This window comes from Maylandia zebra, linkage group LG4 (genome assembly GCF_041146795.1).
Source record: "Maylandia zebra isolate NMK-2024a linkage group LG4, Mzebra_GT3a, whole genome shotgun sequence".
Taxonomy (NCBI): Eukaryota; Metazoa; Chordata; class Actinopteri; order Cichliformes; family Cichlidae; genus Maylandia; species Maylandia zebra.
The window spans coordinates 4947533-4972058 of NC_135170.1; the positions used below are offsets into that span (position 1 = coordinate 4947533).

Sequence of the window (24526 nt, forward strand, 5' to 3'; positions counted from 1 at the left end):
CAATACACTAATAACAATAAAGGTCCACACTGTTCACGAACCCCGAGTCCCCGGAACCGGGTCCGTGACAAGGCCAGATTTTGGCTTAAAATTTTACAGCTTGACCTCCCACTTGTCCCGATCCTGAGAAGAAGCTCATAGGACAGTTAATCTCCTGATGAAGACCGACAGAACATCGTGGACTTGAAGAATTAACAGCAGACAAAAAGACAGTGCAACTGACGATACCAGCAGCAGGATGGAAGAAACCGCGTGATGGAAAATGCACGGTGAACTGGAGGCTGGTAAGAACAGTGTGACATAACTGTTTAAAGGCACTGAATGTGATATTTTGCCAGGCTGGGACTTAATCTAAAAAGAAAATACTGAAGAGAAACAGAGAAGAAACAGACTGTGTTGTTGGAGATTTGACGGCCACACAGGACACTGTGAAGAGAGGGACAGGGACCAGTGAGAGGTGAAGCCCAGACGAGTTCGACTGCGAGAATAGAGGGTAAAATTGGGTTGAAATTGAAGCCGGAACTCAGGATGGTTTAGGGATGTCCACGTCACAAACAAAGAGGTAAACAAAAAGAAGGTAAAATAAAGAGAGAAAATAACTAACAATTACATTAATGAATAGAAAACACACATACACAAATTGTTACATGTGAAATAATTTTTGGAAAGAATCAGAAGTGAGATAGTTTGAATCAGAACTCAGTGAAAAGATGCATGAATTGATGCAAGTGTGAACCACTAGACAACTCTGTCAGAGAAACAACTCTGGCAGAATGGATGGCGAAACTACTAGAAAATAGGGATATTGTTTTGAACAATAAACTGCCGTGCGACGCTTCTCCAGTCTCTTGCAGGTTGAAACCAGGCGATTGGGTTCTTATCAAGTGTCATTGACTACACCCACAGCCTGTAAAATTGCAGAGAGACCATTTTGGATTCATCAGAGCCACTGCAAGAAAGCAGAGCTTGAAGCCCAGACCAGCAGAGATTCACGAGTGTAAGGGGTGTTTCACCAGGTATCAGTAGGTCCAGTGACGAGGGAGGAGTGCTGATTGAGCTCAGCTCGCACTCTCATTCACTCTCATGTTGGCCAATCAGAAGTCTAGAAGCCTCGGTGGGAAATAGTAAAGAAAGATGGGGCATAGAAGCAGAACCCAGTCCTATGTGTGTAGGGACAGTAACTGTGTGTGTATATGTAAGCATTTAAACACTGCAGAGAGTACAATTAACAGTAACAGTATTGTAGAAATTCATTTCACCGAAACAATAACGCAGCGCACAGTGTGACGTCAAAAAAGGCCCACACCTTTGACGCTACGTTTTCTCCGTTTTTCTCATCCGCACCTACAGTATATGCAAAAACGGAGTTTTCGAAAATATCCACCCTGGCAAGCGTTTTTAGAAATCTCCGTTTTCAGTGACCAAAAACGCCGTTTATGTGTGGACTGAAGGTGCAAGCGAATCACAAATATAATACTTTTTCCAGTCAATGGGAGGAAGGTAATTTAGAACCTGTGGAGCAGTCAGGAGGGAATGTAATGGAATAGAGTATTGTTTTTAAATGGTAAATATTAAATTATGTTTCTTGTGTATCCTGTTTGTTACCCAAGCAAAGCTGTCAGCTGGCTTGCACATGAGGATGATGCAATGTAGTGATAATTGGAAACTCCTATTGCAGAAGCAAATGTTGGAGAAGACCTGCTCTCATCACTTTCACGAGATGACATCAAAGATCTGTTTCCTGGTCCTGAACATTTCCTCAGGCGTCGGGCTCTATGGCTTGCAGTGCACAAATGTGAAGAAGTAAGTTCTGTCCTATCGCTGTGTGATAAAACTGAGAACACACCAGCTTGTTTTATGCAGTTTCAAGTAATTCCACCAATACTCACTTAACAGATAGACAGTAGAATCTTCTTTAGTTTTGATTTAAATCAAGTGGCCTACACATTTGTTAAATATACATATTTTTTATTGTTCAACACTTTACTGATATTTTGTTGTACTTTCTTTCATATTTAGAGACCTAAAGTTCTTGTGCAATTTTATGTGAAATTAGCCCCATGTACACTATTTTAGAACAAGACTGCTGCTGAAAAAACGCTAACAACTACTGGAGATGGTGACTTCTCCAGAGAGGAACCCAGCACTTCTAAGTTTGTGACTATGTCCAACCCAGAGTACATAGTCTTCACAGACAGTGAACTTGAGCAAGCTCGACATTCTTACTTTGAAAAGAAGCGGCTGGGGACAGAGTGTGCTGAACCTTTGTCAAAGGAACTCTTTTGTCGACTCGTAAGAAACACCATGACAAACATGATTTCGATAGCAAGAGCAGCTGACGACTCCAGATACCCCAGCAAACATGAGGTTGATGCCATGGCAAAGCGATTAATGGAGTACTACCCAATGCTTAAAGAAACGTGTGGTGAGTGGGTAAGTAGCATTTGCTCAATATCACTCTGTGTTAATCATGAGTGATGTATCTTATCATCTTTTAATTTTTACCGTTTGTACCTGTTTGGAGCATGTTGATAAAAAGCTAATGAAGAGACTCTCCAATGTCAAATGTCCAAGGAAAGACAAAAAACCTCCTGCGAAGAAGCCAAGAAAGGATGGGAATGAAAGCGTTGCAAAAAGTGACAGCAGTGGGGAGTCCAGTGCATCAACTATTATTCTAGATAAATCACCAGTTAGATCGATGGGCACCCCAGTGCACCACCAGGATGGCAGTGATGAAGAATGTAAGTATAATATGATGCACCCTCTTATTACAGCCTGAGTGTAAATGTGGTTTGGACGATACTTTTTGTTTTTTTGTTAAAAATTCTGCTAACAATGGAACACAATTACTTCACTGTTTATCTTGGAGTCTTTGTGTTCCATTTAATAGTGACAACTTCACAGGATTAATGAACAATTTTAAGATAGGTGGTTAGTTAATTTGTTGATCTAATTTACAGATATATTTTGGTATTTTTGTTTTATTGTTTTGCACCAATAACATATATATAAAACCTTACTGTGGCAATAAATGATTTGCACACCTCTGCTCTGTGTGTTTAGCTGGTTCAGCTGACTTCTTTGACAGCCAAAAGACCCAGGCAAGACACTACAATACACTTCAAGAAATATACAAGCCCAAAAAACCAAACAAAGCTGCTGTTACCCAACTGCTGAACCTGGAGTTTGAGTCTAGAAGACAATTCATTAACTCTGATGCTATAAAGGAGCAGGACAGAGCAGTGAAGATACTAGAGGCATATCCTTGTTTCAGAGAACTGGATCATGTAAGCCGCACTTATTTCTTTTAGCCATCCTGTTATTCCTTTGGGGACATTTTGATATGATTTTCAAATTTCTTAAATACTGGCCCTCATGTTTAAATTGTTATCACTTATTGTCAAGACCAGATACAGAGCTAGACAGATCTATCTCAGTTGGGTTTCTGTCTGTATTTTTCAGGTCCTTGATGAGCTGCGGAGAATTATTCAACCATCCAACTTGAAATACATTTCTGAGATGAAGGATAGATGGGAAATCTTCTACTCGAAGGTGCAGTTTTATGGTGTCATGAAGAAAGTTATGAAGCCGCCAAAAACTTTGGATGGAGGTAATGCTACAGTATCTTGATTTGTCTACATTTATGCTTTGCAGATTACATTATTTGCAATGCTTAATGGTGTTGCCCTGTCTTATTTTTCTTTTTTCAAACCAGTGGAACATGCAGCAGCTGTGTTCAGAGCCCTTCCCGTGCTTTTCCCTTCCAGCACAGTACCACCTAAGAAGCTGGGCATCTGTAGTGAGGCTTTTTTCCATGTCCTAAAGGTAAGGCTGCAATATTCTATGTGTATATATTGTTGAATTTTGCAGTTACTCATGTTTTCATTTTATATATTTTACTGTGGAGTCAGTCAAATATTCTTAAAGTTCAGATCCCCATAACATGTTGATATTAGTAAAACCTACAAAAAAAGTTGATCTATTTTAAACTCTAATGCAACTCAAAAATTGTGTTTCTTACAGTCTTGTTCTAATCCTCTTTTTTTCTGTCATGTAGACTTCAGAAGACCCTGAAGGCTACCTGCGTCAGCGACCCCTGGCTTGTCCAGTTCTGCTTGTCTCTGAAGGCAACTGCATGATAGCTGTTGGAACCACACCAGTGAGCACTTTTGACCGGAAGGATCTTAATGAGGGACTGCTCTATCTGATGGCATATTACTATGCCCTCCACCTCACATATCCAAAGTGCATTTCCACGCTGCTGTCTGTATTGCAAACTGAAATACTCAAAGACTCCATCCATGACCGAGATTCAACCCCTTCTTACAAGAAGGCGCTTGGTGAGTGGAAGTCATTCATTGAGTGAGTCTCTCAGATGACAGACTCCATCTGCCTTGTTTATCAGACTCAGTGTTGGTCAGTGAGGTTGTTTTTTTTCTCTTTAGAAAAGTTGTTCAAATGTAAAACACATGTTTGTTTGTGTGGTCGTTAAACTTGTTCTTCTAAAATGTTATGTAATATAGGATTTGAAATAGTGATTGTTTTAAGCTTCAGCAAAATTTATTTTTGATACCAGCCATGAGTGTGTTATACTGTTATTATTCATGTTAAGAGTATCTGGAATATGCACTTCTTATATTGGCCATGTTACACAGTACCCTGTTGAAATGTATAATTTTAGACATGATTCTCCTGGAACAGACCTCAGTGAGTTACTGACCCATTGCTGTGTCAATAAAAGCGCAAAAACTAAGAGTGCTTTTGCTGTCTTAATTTAAGATGAATTCCCTTATTTTTAGTAGCTTTTTGAAGAGATGGTGTCTTATTCTCAGGAATTTTTGCTGATTATTGTTCTCAGAGTCGAAACATAATTCTTATAGTTAGCTCAATCAAGAAAGAAACAATTCAGTTTTAAGAAAATTTGTCCTATAGTAAGGTGTTTTTTTTATGTGAAAAATCTAAATTAAGGTGTAGAATCTTAAAGTAAGCAAATAATTCTTGAAAACAGCTTGTTCAAGAAAGCATAATACTCATTTTAGGTACATATTTTCTAAATATCAAAGTGTCTTTTACTTATAATAAGTCACATTTTCTTCAAATAAGCACACATTTTAGACAATTTTGTCTAGTTAAAAGGCATATGGCAGTTAGATTAATTTGCTAGTTTTAAGAATTCTAGTCAAGCAACTTTTGCTTACCCCATTGGCAGATTTTTTTTGCTCAAAACAAGAAAATTTTGTCAGATTTAAGAATATTTAGCGTGTTTCAAGTATAGCTGTTTTTGCAGTGCAGCCATTGACCAAATTTAGGCTTACTGATACATTTGGGTGAAACCAACCATTCCAATGTAAGGAACAAACACCCACCGATATATAAATAAAGACCAGGGCAGTCACAGAGCTGCGAGTCTCAGAGCCCTCACTCTCAGTGCGAGTGCTCTGTGCTGCCCTTGTATACAAGTAAAACTGTGTTTCTCCTCTCTGATTCTCAACTGAAAAAGTGTTTAAGAATGCATCTCTTGACAGTCTCTTATATATAATACATTTATACATACAGTGTCAAAGGAACCTGTCTTTGAATGAAGATTTAAGGTGACAGGAAATATAAATAAATACTGAAGCTCAGTATTTGAAACAGAGTTCATTCACTGCTGTAATAACTAATAATGATTGAAATAATAACTTATTATATTTGCATCACCAAAGTGAGATGACTTTAGTCTCATGAACAACATTAGCTAATTGTTATTTACTAGCTAATCTTAAATGATTGTTCAGTACAGAAGTGAAGCCCAATAATCATGATTTCACAGTCCTGTGGTCTCAGCCTCAGATACTTATCAAATCAAAGCTCATGTAGAAACAAACAAACAAATGAACAAAAGATTTTCTCCTTTATTTCTGTCAAACAAAGCTGTATGAAACGTTTCCAGCAGTTAGTGTCATGGTTGCTAGGCAACCTGGGCAGCGCAACGGAGGCTAGACCATCCCATTTCAGAAGCCTTGCACTTCCAGCCTTAGCAGTCTTTGAGTACGCGGCCCGTGTGGACCGTCAAGGCTGCGTACTTTAAGGCTGCAGACCCTGAATTGGGATACAGACAACATGTCCTGAAGTTCTCCAGAGGCCTGGTAATGAACTAATCACGTGATTCAGGTGTGTTGACCCAGGGTGAGATCTAAAACTCAGGGGTTTGGGAAGCGCATCTGTAACCGGAAGGTCGCCAGTTCGATCCCCGGGCTCTCTGTCCTGGTCGTTGTGTCCTTCACCTGCCACCTACTGGTGTTGGCCAGAGGGGCCGATGGCGCGATATGGCAGCCTCGCTTCTGTCAGTCTGCCCCAGGGCAGCTGTGGCTACAACCGTAGCTGCCTCCACCAGTGTGTGAATGCGCGAATGAATGAATAGTGGCATTGTAAAGCGCTTTGGGTGCCTTGAAAAGCGCTATATAAATCCAATCCATTATTATTATTATTATTATTAAAACCTGCAGGGACACCGGCCCTTGTGGACGGGGTTTGGGGACCCCTGGTGTAGATGAATCCTTAATGTGACTGTTTCAATTAAAGAAATGTTTTTGTTTGATTTTTCTTTTTTATTCATTTCTTATTTATTACTTGGTTTTAAATATAGCTTTTTATACACTTTACAAGTCTGGCTCCTGTGCTCAGATATGTTCACCGGGTCCGTTCTATTATCTGCTTACATTTTTCTCTTTTCAGTCTGGACATTTTTGTTCCACACCAAGGAGTATGTATGGGAATCATAGATGCTTGTCTAAACTCACATCTACACATTCAAAAACAAAACAAAAAAACTCCTACTCAGTCTCTATTACAAACACAATAAATAAAGTGGTTGGCTTAAAAAATATATAAAAATAAAAATTTTTACATAAACAAAAACTAAAATATATTCCACAAATGCATCAAAAGCCAAAAACTGAAAACACAGAACAATGTCTACAGTCTTCCATATGTGAGGGACAGATATGTGGGATAATTACACATACACAAGAGTGGACCAAGTAAAGCGCTATACAAATACAGACCATTTACCATATATAAGAGTGAAATAACGTGACAGTATGAAAATGAAAACGTGCAGAGAAGACCGCTTTTTTCACATCTCTTTGTTTTTGCAGTGATTTATGAAAATAATAAAAGCATTGCGGTAGGTAATTTTCTATTTATACTTCCATGAAACACAAACACATTCGATGGATGTATGAGGACTGTACAGTGAGAACTTATCTAGAACAACTGTTAACAGATAAGATCACATTTTAGGGGTAAAGCTAGCACAGCTGGCTTAGAAAAAGGTAAAAGTTCAATTTTTTATGGTGGCTTCGCTTAATGTGCATTGTGCAATAAAAAAATAATAATATTTAATTTTTTTTAGGCACTTTTAGCTTTTCAGCTGAAGCTTTATCACAACATACTTAATACATACAAGGAATAGAAAAAAAGCCACCAAACCTTTCCCCAAATATGCACACATGAACAGAGGCAATTAGTCCATTAGCCATAAAAACGTAACTTTTTTCTTTTGCAGTCGCACTAAATATAGTAGTCTGCACAGTGGAACACTTGAACACACAGAGACACACACATATATATGTTTACTGACTACATGCATAATCTGTGTCTTTGTGTTTAAAATTATTCTAAATATGACAAAAAACCAACTCGTTATTGTTCGTGTTAAAACAGATTTTCTGCAGTGCACTTCTTCTGGTAAGACTTTGGTCACTTAAAACCAGCACAGCAGTAAAACATTTTGCATGAGGCGGACAGAAAACAATCTTGATGTGCGACTGCAGAGCAGTTACATGAACAGGCATGCTGCGGCTTGTTTGGTCCCACTCTTCTTCACATTGGAAGCTTATCCACCTTTGGGCGCAGAGGCCTTCACAGACCACCTTTACTTCACCTGGACTGTGTAAGTCCAGATCTGTGTAAGGCAGATCCTCGTATCCAGATTTATCCAGATTCTCAGCAGCTCAGAACTTCTAATGGTGTGTTCTATTTGGGCAAGGGCTTTAAATTATGGTGTTTTCAGGTGAATTTATGATGATGGAACTCTCGGGCGTCTGTATGACAAAGAGAAAGAGAAAAGCACTTAGTCAAGTGTGTGCTTGACTGGCGAAACACATGGCTGATCATTTTTAATGGAGGTTTCTGTGGCAGAGTGACTGTAGTCAGCTCTTATCAGTCCCAAAGATCTGACTGAGTAGTCCATATCTTTGGGTAAGCTTTCAAATGGAGCATCCTGGGCTGTGTATTTGAACTGTGATCTTTTCCCAAAACCTGAGTAGTTTTCTTGCTTAGACCTCCATGTATCAGACAATACAATAGAGATAGAGGTAGTCAGTAAGTGAAAGTACATTTAAAATAAAAAGTCCAAAAGACATGCTTCAAACTAAATGACTGCGTTGAAAGTCTTTTTCACACCGTGATTTCTTTGGACTGTTATAAAAGCGTACATCTTTTATAACTTTATGAAAACAAGTATTTGGTGCACAAGTTTGAATTTATTTTGGACTTTCTCTAATCCGCACTGTGTCAGAATTATACATGCGTGCTCCAATATATAGATCAGCCACCCTCATTAATATTAATGTAAATGTCCTTTAGCCACATCAACCAAGTGCTTTTCATAGCCAAGAACGGTCTTATGGCTGGATATCTGAACCCTCTCCTTGACCAAACTGGTAGAGTCATTCGTGTCAAATTCTGTAGAATTTTAGCTTTAAATATCACACATACTTTACATACTACATACTGACATTTTCAGTGGCCTTTCTTGCCATCAAAATAAACCTGGATCTGTAATTTGGGACATTTAAAAAAATGTCTGCGTGCTTGCTAGTTGAAAATATGTAAAAGAAAGATATTTAAACAGACACTAGTAAAAAATAATAGTAAAAGTCAGCTTGTGATCATCTCTGATCAACAGCCTTATTAAATGCAGAGTAGTTTGGGCCCATTAGCAGGATTCATCATGTCATCACTTAAAGACCAGTTACAATAGAAACAGAGGTGAGAGTCAAGTTACAAAAAAATAAAAAGCCAGTTAAAATGAATGTGAAGTCCAAAAGACACGCATCAAACAAAATATCCGTGTTGTGTCATGTGGCCTAAATCTTTTTTCACGTCATTGGCAAAGATGTTGTGGAAATTTGGGGACTCCTGCAGAAACCCATATTTGAACAGACTCAATAGAAAGACTTGCAAAAGTCAGCTGGTGATAATTTCTGAATGGTGTATTGCTGAATTTCACAATAATGCAAAATAAAACAGGTAGATTATTTTTCAACATGAAATTGTTAGTCACAAAAAATAAGAAAATGCTACTTTTGTCTAACGTTTTTTTAATCAGCTCCTCACAAAGGAAACTTAACCCAGTGATCTGTGCGTTTCTTCCCAGCTGAGAGAAGTCCAGTATCGAGCACATAAGCAGACACAGTTTTGTTTTGTTTTGTTTTGTTTTTTTACCTACAGTTGTTGGAAAAATAGATTTTTGTAGTTACAGCTGGACCTCTGCTGACAAAAAAAAAAAAAAAAAAAAGCACACTTAGTGGGAACAAATATCAAATCAGTCAAGGCTGTGTTTCCATTCGGGTCTTGTCTGGTCTCATCAGTCAAGGAAACCACGTGTTTGAAACATTAAGTCTTTTACAGGCACCGTTTATGAAAGTAGTAGTACAGTAAAAATTACCGTTAATAAAATGGGACCCTCTTCAACATCCCTGGGAAATGTGTTTTGCTAAAAAGAGAAGAAAATAATACTGTTAAAGCAAAAACACGCAGACCAGGGTTTAACACAAAGTTGACTCTCTACCAATGTTAAGAAACAGATAAATCACTTCTGTTGTTCTTATTAATGAAATGTAATATCTAAGTAAGACTATCAAATAACTGCAAGTTTAGTTGTATCCTAATCCTCTGTGCTTCAGTTACAGTGAGTTAGCATCCACATTCTACAAAAATACCTGCATCTCTATCATTCTTACTTCTTCCCTCAAGTTTGGAATCTGAAGCAGAAATGAAACAGAAGCCATGGTCAACCTTCATTTCCGCATCAATGTGACAAATTTGTGCTATTACATAAAAGGTTTAACACTGTCATACTCATGTTCTCACAGAAACTGATTCAAATCAAAAATCTACGTGTAAAACTCTCAAGTTCCCTCGCTTGCGTGTGACTTTCAACTTGCAAGTACAAATTCGTTTAAGTCGATTGGTCTTTGGATTGTTAAATTTGTGGTTGCCATGACAATCAGAAATCAGATGAGTTTGGCTTACTCAGCTTTACTGAGCTTCAGGTCCTGGAAGGGTGATACAGTTTGAAGCTGGAGGATCTCTATATTAATATCCCATGAGGCTCATACAAGCTAGGTCCCTTAACTTTCGGTAGCTGTTGGAAAGATAAAGTTGTGCTATACCAGTCAGAAATACCATTATTACTTTAGTATTACGTTAACACAAAGTCAGGGCTCACCCGGGACCTTTGCTGTGAGTCACACGGTGCAGCATAAAGGCCCTTTTACAACAGATACGGCATGCGCTGCACTCATCGCTAACTAAGAGTGAAGGATCCAACATTTGTTGCGCTGGCCGCTGTCGTTTTTTTGCAGCAGCTCTTCATGTACTAGATGCGCCTGCTCCTTGTCGTTTCAAAACATGTACCTCTCTTACTTTATATCCTCTACAAGAATTTGTGTTGTATTATGCTGAAATGTTCAATAAAACACGTATCGCTCATTCATAATGAAGAAAGCTTTGTAACTGTCCCGACTAGTGAGGAGTCTGTTGTTTCCACAGCACTGCTCTCCCCCTGAAGTGAGCAGTTGAAAAGGCTCTGGGTCTGTATAAACACATAAACCTGTGACTCAAAAAATTTACCGAACTCAGACACGCACAAAATGTTTTCATTCGTGGTGATGAAGGAAAACACTGGCACATGAAAGGGCATTTACCCTTCAAGGGCCTGAGGCTAAGTAAAGCCCACCCATCTGTTATCTGATTGGATTGTTAAATTTGTTACATGACATTGACCGATCTGCTGAAAGGAACCGGGTCAAACTTCATAACTGCAAGTTGAAAGTCACACACAGCCTTGAGAGCAGAGTTTTACACATAGTTTTTTGCTTTGTATCTGTAGCCAGACCTCAACAAAAATATTTGTAACTTGTGTAAATAGTTTTTACAAACTCATAAATTCTCATCTATCACAAACATAAAATTTTCAGATATTTTGGTTTACAAAGTACTCAGTCCACAACTACACATTGTGATTTACAAGTACAAAATATTTATGACCACAATGTGAGCCCATATATGTCTGGGTACATGCTGCTACGCCATTCTTTAAGCCACATGTATCACACACACGGCCCAGGGCCCAGAATCAGTCTGGCAAAGACTCTAACCGGAGTCTTCAATCATTTTGTTTTTCAGTGGGGTTTTTTTGTTTTTTGTTTTTTTAAACAGGAAATGTTGGTAAATTTATGGAATTACCCTCTTTTATCTGGAATTTTACACATTTATTTATTTTTATCAGCATTTGCTGTCCTGCTTTATTGTATTAAATTAAATGTGTAGTTGAACATCCTTACATCCCTGCATTAAGCAACATTCACATCTGAGCTGCCACTCACCTGCTGAATCTGGTTACGCATGTACAGATAAATTGCCATGGGGACAATGATGTTCGTCATGATAAGAACTCCTATTAAAATCTTTTGGATGTCACTTCCTGTTTGAGAAGAAGTTGAACATGTATTAATTTTCAAAGTAACACTCCCTTGATAACACATATTTATGCATGAATAAAGTTTTTAAAGTGCATGAACTATTAATTTTTGTCTTGTTTTCTATAGTGTGGCCAATCTGTAAGATTCACACATTTAATAAATATCGTACATGCTATATGGTTGTTTTAAAACAATTATGTTGAATTCTGTATTTGTTTTATCAGTTTTTGGAACCTGAAAAAGAAAATGAGGACTTGGGCTCTTTTGGAATGTCGGTACTACAACAAACTTGTCAATATACATTTTACTGAAGCAAAGAATAAATAAATAAACAAAAAACACAAGCTTACCCGTTTCTTTTTCTGAACCTATGAAAAAACAGGAAAGACTGTATGAGAACATCTGCAAACTAAACGTGTGTCGAGAGTATTGCGGTTTGTTTCTTTCAGTACATAGCTTGTTATAGAATGTTAATTATAATGCCAGTGCAATCTTGTTAATATATATAATTGTATCAACCCAAATAAACACTAAAATATTAATAAACAATAAAAATGAACTAAAACTATACAAGTGGACTTGGAGAAGGCATTCGACCGTGTCCCTCGGGGTATCCTGTGGGAGGTGTTGCGGGAGTATGGGGTGTCTGGCCCATTGCTACGGGCCATTCGATCCCTATACAACCGTTGCAAGAGCTTGGTTCGCATTGCTGGCAATAAGTCGGACTCGTTCCCGGTGGGTGATGGGCTCCGCCAGGGCTGCCCTTTGTCTCCGGTTCTGTTCATAATTTTTATGGACAGGATTTCTAGGCGCAGCCAAGTGGCGGAGGGCTTTCGCTTTGGTGGCCTCAGAATCTCATCTCTGATTTTTGCAGATGATGTGGTTCTGTTGGCTTCATCGGGTGAGGGCCTCCAGCTCGCACTGGAGCGGTTCGCAGCCGAGTGTGAAGCAGCGGGAATGAGGATCAGCACCTCCAAATCTGAGGCCATGGTTCTCAGCCGGAAAAGGGTGGAGTGCCCACTCCGGGTCGGGGATGAGTTCCTGCCCCAAGTGGAGGAGTTCAAGTATCTCGGGGTCTTGTTCGCAAGTGATGGGAGAAGGGAGCCAGAGATCGACAGACGGATTGGGGCTGCAGCTGCAGTGATGCGGACGCTGCACCGGTCCGTCGTGGTGAAGAGGGAGCTGAGTGTAAAAGCGAAGCTCTCAATTTACCGGTCGATCTACGTCCCCACCCTCACCTATGGCCACGAGCTGTGGGTAGTGACCGAAAGAACGAGATCGCGGATACAAGCGGCAGAAATGAGCTTCCTCCGAAGGGTGGCTGGCCTCTCCCTTAGAGATAGGGTGAGAAATTTGGTCATCCGGGAGGGGCTCAGAGTAGAGCAGCTGCTGCTCCACATCGAAAGGAGCCAGCTGAGGTGGTTCGGGCATCTGACAAGGATGCCCCCTGGGCGCCTCCTGGGTGAGGTGTTCCAGGCATGTCCCACCGGGAGGAGGCCCCGGGGCAGACCCAGGACACGCTGGAGAGATTATATCTCTCGGCTGGCCTGGGAACGCCTTGGTGTTCCCCCGGATAAGCTGGAGGAGGTGGCTGGGGAGAGGGAGGTCTGGGCCTCTTTGCTTAGGCTGCTGCCCCCGCGACCCGGCCCCGGACAAAGCGGATGAAGATGGATGGATGGATAAAACTATACAAGTACAACTGCAAATTAAAGTAACTCTTAATTTCAGTATCAAAAGTATATTCAAAAAACTTACAAATTCCTCCCTGTGAACCTATGGGAGAAAGGAAAGACTATGAGTACAATCGCAAGGAACAGTTTTTAAATCAGAGTACAGCATCAAGTTAGTTAAACTGATCTGTTCAGCTGTAAGTACCAGAGGGGGGATGTGGATCAGTTTCATCTGCTTTAGTGTTAAAGAAATTGACGACTGGTGCACTACAAGGGCAGCAATGAGAGATAATGGTTTCACATGTGGGGGACACTTTTCCCTTCTCATCTTTTCTTACTGTTTGTTCACTAGTTTTGCATTTGGCTGCTGGTAGCATGAGGCGATATGGATACAGAGGTTGCACAGGCAGTTCATCTCATCCAGGATACGTGTTATTGTCAGAAGGTTTGCTGTGTCCCAGCACAATCTCAAGAGCATGGAGGAGAATCCGGGAGATAGGTTTTTACTCTAGAAGAGCTGGACAGGGACAGAGAAGATCCTTAACTCATCAGCAGGGCAGGTATCGGCTTCTTTGTGCCAGGAAGAACAAGATGAGCACTGCCAGAGCTACAAAATGACCTCCAGCAGGTCACTGGTGTGAATGTCTCTGACCACAAAATCAGGAACAGACTTCATGAGGGTGGCTTGAAGTTCTCTAGTGGGCGCTGTGCTCACTGGCCGACACTCCGGAGACTAATCATCATATCCTCCTATAAGATCTCACATCATTAGATGTTTCCAGGTCCAAACTTCTCTTCAGCTGCCAAACTCAAACAAATACTGCGGGCTTCACTGAGAGTTAAAATCTGTCTAAAATATTTCATCTTCAATATAATGATCAGTGTGGCTGCTCTACTAGATGAAACAATAAAGCTTAACATCCAGGCATCCCTTAAAAACAGGATTTATGAAATTTATGAAATATGAAATTTAACAGAGTTAGAAGTTAGCAGGGAGTTAGGGTTAGGGTAGATGGTTAGTTTCCATCTAAAGATGATACACCAGGTTCTTACTGAGGGATTTTTGAAAAATTAAAATGTACAGCTCTGCTGTCGCTTCAGACATATATAAAGACAGTAAAATAAACAGCAGTAAAGTTTGTAGGGTTACTGAAGTTAGCTCTGTAGCCAGCCACCGTTATATGCCAGCAAGCCTATGGATAGCATAATATAAACACATTATCACAGTAATGCTGGAGGATGAACAATCCCCCCCCCCCCCAATAAAAGTGAAAAAAACAATACAAAACATCGGGTCCCTGATCCCAATCACATAACAGAAAAAGGATGAAAGACGACCAAACTTCAGCCAGGAGAATACCTGATATAATCTATCCACAATACGAGGTTAGTCATTAATATACTGCTGCATGGTTTTGGATATAATATAATTCCTGATCCTCAGCTGCCGTTAAGGTTTCAAAAACGGAGCTTTAAAACATGCTGCAGATGAATAGTTGTAATAAAACCTCAGAGGCCAACAGTGATTACTGACTGTTTTTCAAGGCCTGTTAAAAAGAAAATAGTCTTGTTGAACACTGTGTAGTTTGCACCCAGAACCTGGACCAGGACTTGAACACAAAAGCGAATCTAAGTCCCTACCCTCACCTACAGTCATGAGCTTTGGATTGTGACTGGAAGATCGAGACTCCGAATACAAGCAGTGGTAATGAGCTTGCTCCAAAGGTGGCTGGCCTATCAGATTAGACTCTCTACTCGTCCATGTGGAGAGTTTTTCAGAATCATTGTTAAACTTAAGTTATTTATTTGAACTAAAACTATTACAATATATTTTCCATGACACATCAAATAAAGTTCTATTAACGTAACTTACGTGAATTCACCAGGAATGATGCTGCTGTTGTACTTGTTGTTGACGATGTCGTTGATGGTGCTGTTGTTTTTGTTGTTGATGCTGTGCTTGGGTTTTTTGTTGTTACTTCAATGGTTGGTGTTGCTTCGATGGCTGGTGCTGTTGATGATGTTGCGTCGATGGCTGGTCCTGTTGGTGGTGTTGCTTTAGTGGTTGGTGTTGTTGGCAGTGGTGTTGATGGTGTTGCTTCAATGGTTGGTGCTGTTGATGGTGTTGCTTCAATGGCTGGTGCTATTGATGGTGTTGCTTCAATGGTTGGTGCTGTTGATGGTGTTGCTTCAATGGTTGGTGTTGTCGGTGAAGGTTTTGGTGGTGCTGTTGGTGGAGGTGGATTGAGTAAACACAAGAGTTTGTAGCTATTTTTTTTCATGTGTTAATTATGTTAGCGGTCATAAAATTACATTTTGGGGGAAATTCTAGACTGTTTCCAAATTAATTATTTAAAATTCAATATCACTACTTATATTTCGTTTGAATAGAAGGGTAATTTAAAAGGCTGGTGTAAGTACTACAGAAACTGCTGATCTCCTGGGATTTGCATCTATACAGTGGGGCAAAAAAGTATTTAGTCAGCCACCGATTGTGCAAGTTCCCCCACTTAAAATGATGACAGAGGTCAGTAATTTGCACCAGAGGTACACTTCAACTGTGAGAGAGAGAATGTGAAAAAAAATCCATGAATTCACATGGTAGGATTTGTAAAGAATTTATTGGTAAATCAGGGTGGAAAATAAGTATTTGGTCACCTCAAACAAGGAAAATCTCTGGCTCTCACAGACCTGTAACGTCTTCTGTAAGAAGCTTTTCTGTCCCCCACTCGTTACCTGTATGAATGGCACCTGTTTGAACTCATCATCTGTATAAAAGACACCTGTCCACAGCCTCAAACAGTCAGACTCCAAACTCCGCCATGGCCAAGACCAAAGAGCTTTCGAAGGACACCAGGAAAAGTATTGTAGACCTGCACCAGACTGGGAAGAGTGAATCTACAATAGGCAAGCAGCTTGGTGTGAAAAAATCAACTGTGGTAGCAATCATCAGAAAATGGAAGACATACAAGACCACTGATAATCTCCCTCGATCTGGGGCTCCACGCAAGATCTCATCCCGTGGGGTCAAAATGATCATGAGAACGGCGAGCAAAGATCCCAGAACCACACGGGGGGACCTGGTGAATGACCTGCAGAGAGCTGGGACCAAAGTAACAAAGGTCACCATCAGTAACACACTACAACGGCAGGGAATCAAATCCCGCAGTGCCAGACGTGTTCCGCTGCTGAAGCCAGTGCATGTCCAGGCCCGTCTGAAGTTTGCCAGAGAGCACATGGATGATACAGCAGAGGATTGGGAGAATGTCATGTGGTCAGATGAAACCAAAGTAGAACTTTTTGGTATAAACTCAACTCGTCGTGTTTGGAGGAAGAAGAATACTGAGTTGCATCCCAAGAACACCATACCTACTGTGAAGCATGGGGGTGGAAACATCATGCTATGGGGCTGTTTTTCTGCCAAGGGGACAGGACGACTGATCCGTGTTAAGGACAGAATGAATGGGGCCATGTATCGTGAGATTCTGAGCCAAAACCTCCTTCCATCAGTGAGAACTTTGAAGATGAAACGAGGCTGGGTCTTCCAACATGACAATGATCCAAAACACACCGCCCGGGCAACAAAGGAGTGGCTCCGTAAGAAGCATTTGAAAGTCCTGGAGTGGCCTAGCCAGTCTCCAGACCTCAACCCCATAGAAAATCTGTGGCGGGAGTTGAAAGTCCGTGTTGCTCGGCGACAGCCCCAAAACATCACTGCTCTCGAGAAGATCTGCATGGAGGAATGGGCCAAAATACCAGCTACTGTGTGTGCAAACCTGGTAAAGACCTATAGTAAACGTTTGACCTCTGTTATTGCCAACAAAGGTTATGTTACAAAGTATTGAGTTGTATTTTTGTTATTGACCAAATACTTATTTTCCACCCTGATTTACCAATAAATTCTTTACAAATCCTACCATGTGGATTCATGGATTTTTCTTTCACATTCTGTCTCTCACAGTTGAAGTGTACCTCTGGTGCAAATTACTGACCTCTGTCATCATTTTAGGTGGGGGAACTTGCACAATCGGTGGCTGACTAAATACTTTTTTGCCCCACTGTAACTGTCTGTAGGGATCACAGAGAGGACCCTTCTGTGAAGGGTTGCACACTGACCAGTACATTTAAAACACGACACTGTTTTACAAATGACTGTTGTCCACTCGAAGAGACCAGATCCTTAAAAAACTAGAACTTTCTCTTACAAAATGCTTATTTAGCTATTTGACAACAGTTTGGTGTTCTCTAGCACAAAACAAAGAAAAACTTACTAACAAAACTTGAATTGTCATTGAAATGTTAATCTGAACAGATAATACTTAGTAAATATGATCAAATATGTATTTTGTCCATGTGTGAAACTCAAAGCTTCTTTAAAGTCAAAATATTTTTTACGAAAAAAAAAAACCCTTGGAGGTTTCTTTAAACATTTTTCTTGAATGGATGGAGTCTGACTGCGTTTAATCTCATTTTTGGGCAAAGAATAGAAAGACAACAGCAGCTGTCAAGCACTGAAAAAAAGGTGAAATATTCGTCTTTTGCAATAAAATGTCAGTGTCTGGTCTGCGCTTCCACAGGCCCCACTGGTTTTGAAACTTATTCCCGTTAACGAAGTAAGGAAGCAAGACGAACAGTTCAACCGGTTTTTCACATGCTAGTAAGGGAAGGATCTCAGAGCAGCCCTTCTGCCCTCAGTCTCAGACCACTTCAAAGAACCATCACCCCATAGCAGCCTTTTATTCTGTTACACACAGTTTACACAAACACCCATTGTAAATCCCCCCATGGTCACAAAAGGTTAAAAAAACTGTGTGTGTGTGTGTGTGTGGGGGGGGGGGGGGGGGGGGGGGGGGGAGTCAGAAACAAGAGAATGCCTTTAATCATATAGTTCGAACTAAGACTTACAAATTTAAGTCTTACAAATTTAAGTGACACAATGACAACATTTAACAATTTTAACCTGACAGTCAGTAGCACTGTACGTGTATGTGTGTCCTCTTTTAGATGTGTTTTAGTTTTTCTGCTTTTAATGACTAATCTTGGTCGAATTTAACGTTTATGGCCATATGAGGGTCATTTGGGCGTTTTTTGTTTTTGTAAAGTAAATTGTCCTGACTTCTTTGAGAAAACATCTCTCTGTATATCTGTATATCTTCTGTCCTGTACCTTTAAAGTGATATTTACTTGAAAAGCTGCACTAAGAGCAGCAGTCTGTCCACAACGTGGAAGTCAGAGAGAATGCATGAAGTAGCAAAAAAATGTTGAGTGAAAGCCTGATTCAAGAAAGTGGGGAAATAAATAAGATGCAAAAGTTATTACACAAAAAGAGCTGAAGTATATTTTAAGATGGGAAACAGCAGTAGTGCGGCAGTCGGCGTGATTTATAAGATCTAACATCAGCTAGAAGCAAAACACAAACATGTACTGTTTCAGCATTAATATCCAGTCCAAGCCAACTTTATTTCTGGAGCACTTTAAAATCATCTTTGACCAAAGTGCTTTCCAGTAAAAAACAATGAGAAAAGTAAAACTGTGACAAAACTATAAATAAAATGTGTTTCCTACCTGGGGTGGCAGAATCTTCCCCACAGACTTTTTCTAAACAAAAAAAGAAAAAAAGAAAGAAAAATACAAGCAACAAGTTGTGAATTTTAAAATCAGCACACCGAAACAAAACAAGAGGAAATGTGGATGTAGGTCTCAGTACCTGTACACACATCCACACTGACAGACACAATAGCAGCATGGATACACATCACACACACCCACACACAAAGTCTTGATGTTTTGAATGTCTCTGTTCATGGTGTGTGTGTGTGTGTGTGTGTGTGTGTGTGTGTGTGTGTGTGTGTGTGTGTGTGTGTGTGTGTGTGTGTGTGTGTGTGTGTACTTACTGTACACTTCACAGACTTCAGGTGGTTTTGTTTTATCTTTGGTGAAAAAGAAGAAAAATGTTAGCGGTAAGAACCAGAAGTTCATTTTAGGTTTATTGTAGGAGATCCACATTTTACGGTTTGAGGAAGACCTGCTCCTTTTCTTTCTCTGAATTTCTAAAACGTCTAAGCTCGTTACAACAGTCGGTGTCACAGTGTTGCTTCTCACAAAGACATTCAAGCAGCAAGTCTTTAAACTAACCACAGCTGAATGTTAGACAAGTATCAAAATGAGGCGATACCTCGTAGACCCTTGGCTATATTTGTCAAGCACATGAAGTGGTAGAAAGGGACACTGATGTTCTCATCCGCCTCGTTACATGGCGGTTTATAGTCCTGCAGGACAAACAACATGTTTATCAGATATAATCCTTGTTTAACCTGAGCAGGAAAAAACAAACAAAACTTGAAGAAGAAGAGATTTTTTTCCTTGCCATGTTATTCTCGTCCTTAAAACAGTCCCGTAGAAAGCAGGTATTTTCTGTTTTGCTGTTATCACAGTCTTCAGCTTCCGTTAAACTACATACAATGATGTCCTGCAATGAAAGGGCACATTTATCATTAACCAAATATAAGTCACTCCAACATAAACTTAAATACATTTGGACATTTTCTAGTTTTTAAACAATGTTTCACAAAGTTACCTCAGACTTGTTCATTATTTTGACGGTAATATTCTCTGGCAGCTCACTTGATGCGTTTTCCTTCCAAGTACAGAGAGTTGGTAAAGAAGCAAAAGACATCATTAGTTATATATTTGTTTATTATTAGTGAGTGATCATCACAACTAAAACTGCAACATGTCCAAAGAGAGTTAAATATACAAACACACAAATCTGCTGGGGTTAGAGGCTCCCAGAGGGCTGCAGGTTGTCAAAAGCCTGATCCCAAAACCCAAATCTGATTTATATCATCCTCATATTACCTTTTATCTTAGCAGCCTTGTCATCCAGCATTAGAGATCAGCCTATTAAGAAATTATAATAATTAGGGAAAAGAACATGTTTTTTTCTTACCAATCCTTTTTTTGTGAAGTGGTCCATACAACCTGCTTCTGATGGCTCGATCGGGATTACCTGGTAGACAAAAGGTTGTTTAATTAGACGGACAGAATTACCACCATATAATGAACATAACTTGTATAACACTATATAAACTAAACTAATGCAGATGTAAATTTAAGGAGGACAGGCTACCAAAAAAATTACTAATGAGTACTTTAGGTCTCATAGCTTTTTAATAAAACCAGAAGTTACAGTAATCAACAAAACATTAAAACTAAAAACATTCGCGCGCCTCTTGAAACTATTAAGTTCGGATCACCAAGAGCACATTTTACAGCACTTATATAAAAGCAAATAGAGTAAAACTGCAAAGAGAACACTCACACTAAAAAGCAACAGGCAGAGAAAACAGCCGTGTGACGTCATGATTCCCTCTGTGATCTTTGCAAACTACAGTGAAACAAAAAAAGCAGGAGAAAGGTATATTATGGACACAGACACACAGAAGATTTAAACAGATTTAAATAATAAACAATAATAAAACAAAACCGATAAAACTTGTTTCCGTGGCCAGTGCTTTGCAAAAGCAAAGTGTTCACATTTTAAACATCATCTTGATGACATGTTAAGGCTTCAGGGTTAGATCAGTGTTGTAACGACTTCCATTTAGAAAGTCGTTGAGAGAAGAAGTAGGATTTGATGTGCCATACGAAGTCCATTATGAAAACTAGTTGTCTTTGAGGATGCTGATTTCATGAAAGTAAAATGTCAGCAGTTAATAGACAAAAGCTCAGATGACACAATCAACAGGCAGGTCAACAATATCTGAGGCCTTCTCCCTCTCCCACCATCCCATCGCAGGGAGGATCTCCGCTGGTCTTGGACATGATAAATATTGTTTATTAAAAGAAGCTAAAGCTTAGGGCTTTGACCAAGTAGCTATAACACTGATATGATCTCTAAATATGTCCCATGATGTTATCAACACAGCTTTTCTCCAAACTGCGTTCTCTTTTTGTGAACAGCAAGTGACTCTGAGTGCTCTGCAAGAGCATCTTTTAAGTATACACTGTGAAAGCTATGCACTGCAGGCATTTCTTGTTTTAGCACAGACAGCTGACTGTCACACTCTGAGAATGGCTTAAAGGTAAGTGTAGTCAGCTCCACAAATCATGAAAAATAGCATTTACATAAATGTACATGAAGGGCAGAGAAACAATCAGTTCATGTGTATCATTTCACGTTGTATTGGGCTGTAGTATAGGCTGAAACCTGCGGTTAACATCCAAAACTAAATCATATAATCATTTAATCATATAAGCATAAAACACATGTTCAATCTGAATTTATCCAAGGACGAGGGATCAGGAAGGCTGGACAGATGTGAGTATGGATGGTGTACCAGGAAGAGGGGATAAGGCAAAAGAAGGAGTCCAAGTTGAACCGAGGCAAGCAGAAGAAGAAGAAACAGGCGTACAATCCTGAGCCAAAGAGACGATACAGCCAGGACGAGAGAGGGGAGGAGACACTTCCCTGAGATTATTCCCAGTGGTACCCATATTAAAATGTCAGAAGTTCAATAAAAGTTGGAAAAGAAAATGCTGTGTCATGTAAAAATGATAATAATCTTTTGAATGAGTATTGAGCAATGTCGCTTTAAAAATGCAATGAACTAACTTGTGCTTATCAGATTTAATTTAGCAAAGAGGATTTTTTTCCAGTGCACTGTTGAACTTCATGCAATTTTTTTTGTATGTGCATTTAGACAAATTCAGCACAGCTGCATGAGCGGCGTTCACACAGAATGAATATTACCTGAGTAAAGACTTTTTTTGTGTTTTCTTCTTTGATGCCTTCAAAGTTATTTTGACTTGATTTGTGGGATAGACTCCTGAAAACCAGCCAATTCATTTATGTCCTCTGTAATGGGTGTTTGTTTTTGGTCTACATCTTTTGACTTATCTGTGCTACACTAAGTCCTGATGTAATAAGGGGCGTAAGGGGCGATCGTGGGAGTTGGGAGTTCGCCTTGTAATCGGAAGGTTGCCGGTTCGAGCCCCGGCTTGGACAGTCTCGGTCGTTGTGTCCTTGGGCAAGACACTTCACCCGTTGCCTACTGGTGGTGGTCAGAGGGCCCGGTGGCGCCAGTGTCCGGCAGCCTCACCTCTGTCAGTGCGCCCCAGGGTGGCTGTGGCTACATTGTAGCTTGCCATCACCAGTGTGTGAATGTGTGTGTGAATGGGTGGATGACTGAATGTGTAAAGCGCTTTGGGGTCCTTAGGGACTAGAAAAGCGCTATACAAATACAGGCCATTTACCATTTAATTGTCACGGTTCTGGGCCTGTTGGACCCAGTATTTTGAGTTTATTATGTTTTGGTTTAATTTTGCATCATGGATTGTTTTCTTGTTCAGTACCACATAAATATAGTACACGCCCAGGAAAATGTAGCCACAAGTGCAAAAATATCTGAGACTGCAGAGGTGAAGCAGGAAATAAACGTGAGAGACTTTATCTCCAACTCCAGAAGTGGATCAATGAATTCACCATGCACTTGGACAGTAGGCTGTGAGTATGCAGTGTCCTCAAAGCATATTCCACATGTCTTTTGCAATTTTCCAGCAGGCCCATGATTTAAAACTAACTACATAAACTGATAAGTGACCTCTTTGTTTTTAAAGTGACATGAAGGAACTTCTAAAAGTCTGGCCAACTTAATATTCACTCAGCGTCCTCATCAGTCCCACTGCTTACCATGACTACTGAAGAAGCACCTTTTGGTAATATGTGTTTTTAAGTTTTTCATTATATGTTATTAACTTATAGTTGAAGTATATCTGTACACAAAGGCTAAAATTTACAGAAAATATAGACGATATAAAGGGTTGCACAACAGTTAAGGTAAACAAACACAATATATAAATATTAACACAATCTCAGAAATGTTAGTCTTGACCTCTTCAGAAAATATAGTTTTCACTCGGTCATATAAAGAATCAGTCAGTTTAAAGGTCAGTAAATCTGAGCAGAGACTAATACAATACATGAGTTTCCTGGGGGTGTCAAGACACAGAAAATTATCATTGTTTTGATGATCTGCTGACAGATATTGTGCAGAAGTGAAAACAGTGGCGTCTCATGGCACTAGAGATGGACTGATCCGATATTAGCTATTGGTATCTGTCCGATACTGACCTAAATTACTGGATCAGATATCACAGAGAAATAAAAAATGTAAACTGATCCATTAAATTTCACAAAAGCACCTCACAAAACCTCACAAAACAAAAAGCTCATGACCATAGCACGTCAGAGCAGGATGCCTTGTGGTGTAATCTATATTGGTGAATATCATGCGCCACTAGGGGGCAGTACTTACCCTTCTAGACAGGAGGTGATGCTATGTCATGAACATAGAGTGAGCTGGAATAAAGATGGTGGGATTCCACGTTATCGCCTAAATGAGGAGTTTTATTAAAAGAGCCCAACGCAACATGGTGTCAGAAGTGCACTCGCTCTAAGCGGCGAAGAGAGACAGTGGAAAAAAATAACCGTCAGCTTGGCGAACGGCTAGTGACGAAAATGACGGAGCAAGCAGCAGCATTACCGCGACTCCTGGCCCGGTTACGGCAGCTCCACCAGCGGCTACTTTCACCATCAAGCCACCGGAACCGTTCGACTTCGCAAAGCCCCAAGAATGGGAGAAGTGGATCAGACGTTTCGAGCGTTTCAGAATGGCAAGTAATCTGAATGGTTCAACTGATGCTAACCAAGTGAACACATTAGTATACTGCATGGGAGACGAGGCTGACGACGTGCTAAGGGGACTAGACCTAACAGACGGGCAGCGCCAGCAGTACGATGCGGTCAGAAACGCATTTGACAGACATTTTGTCCCCAGAAAGAATGTGATTTATGAAAGAGCGAAGTTTAATAAGCGAGTACAACAGCCAGCGGAAACAGTTGACTCCTTCATAACAGCTCTATATGCTCTCGCTGAAAACTGTGAATATGGTGAACTCCACGATGAACTTTTGAGGGATAGGCTCGTTGTGGGTCTTAAAGATTCATCACTGTCGGAGAGAATGCAGCTCAACAAAGATTTGACGCTAACCAAAGCTATCACAATGGCGAGACAATCTGAGGAAATAAAAAGACAGCAAACT

General features: G+C 40.1%; 2 protein-coding genes across 2 annotated transcripts in view; one reads left to right on the plus strand and one right to left on the minus strand.

Moving 5' to 3' along the window:
* Positions 1–4753, plus strand: part of LOC143418443 (uncharacterized) — an 11742-nt gene extending 6989 nt beyond the window's left edge. The window contains exons 2-8 of the mRNA XM_076883556.1: positions 1668–1803; positions 2077–2433; positions 2525–2741; positions 3064–3287; positions 3463–3610; positions 3716–3825; positions 4058–4753. Of these exons, the coding sequence (XP_076739671.1) occupies positions 1668–1803; positions 2077–2433; positions 2525–2741; positions 3064–3287; positions 3463–3610; positions 3716–3825; positions 4058–4366 (1501 nt within the window). The 3' untranslated portion in view covers positions 4367–4753. The remainder of the gene's footprint in view (positions 1–1667; positions 1804–2076; positions 2434–2524; positions 2742–3063; positions 3288–3462; positions 3611–3715; positions 3826–4057) is intronic.
* A 1121-nt stretch (positions 4754–5874) lies between these two features.
* Positions 5875–24526, minus strand: part of LOC101480852 (uncharacterized) — a 32069-nt gene continuing 13417 nt past the window's right edge. Inside the window, exons 3-15 of the mRNA XM_004570317.3 lie at positions 20745–20810; positions 20373–20432; positions 20001–20060; positions 19791–19892; positions 19599–19692; positions 19318–19353; positions 18989–19021; positions 15297–15650; positions 12104–12121; positions 11658–11755; positions 9990–10031; positions 9716–9763; positions 5875–8087 (exon numbers count right to left, since the gene is read on the minus strand). Of these exons, the coding sequence (XP_004570374.2) occupies positions 8037–8087; positions 9716–9763; positions 9990–10031; positions 11658–11755; positions 12104–12121; positions 15297–15650; positions 18989–19021; positions 19318–19353; positions 19599–19692; positions 19791–19892; positions 20001–20060; positions 20373–20432; positions 20745–20786 (1038 nt within the window). The 5' untranslated portion in view covers positions 20787–20810 and the 3' untranslated portion in view covers positions 5875–8036. The remainder of the gene's footprint in view (positions 8088–9715; positions 9764–9989; positions 10032–11657; positions 11756–12103; positions 12122–15296; positions 15651–18988; positions 19022–19317; positions 19354–19598; positions 19693–19790; positions 19893–20000; positions 20061–20372; positions 20433–20744; positions 20811–24526) is intronic.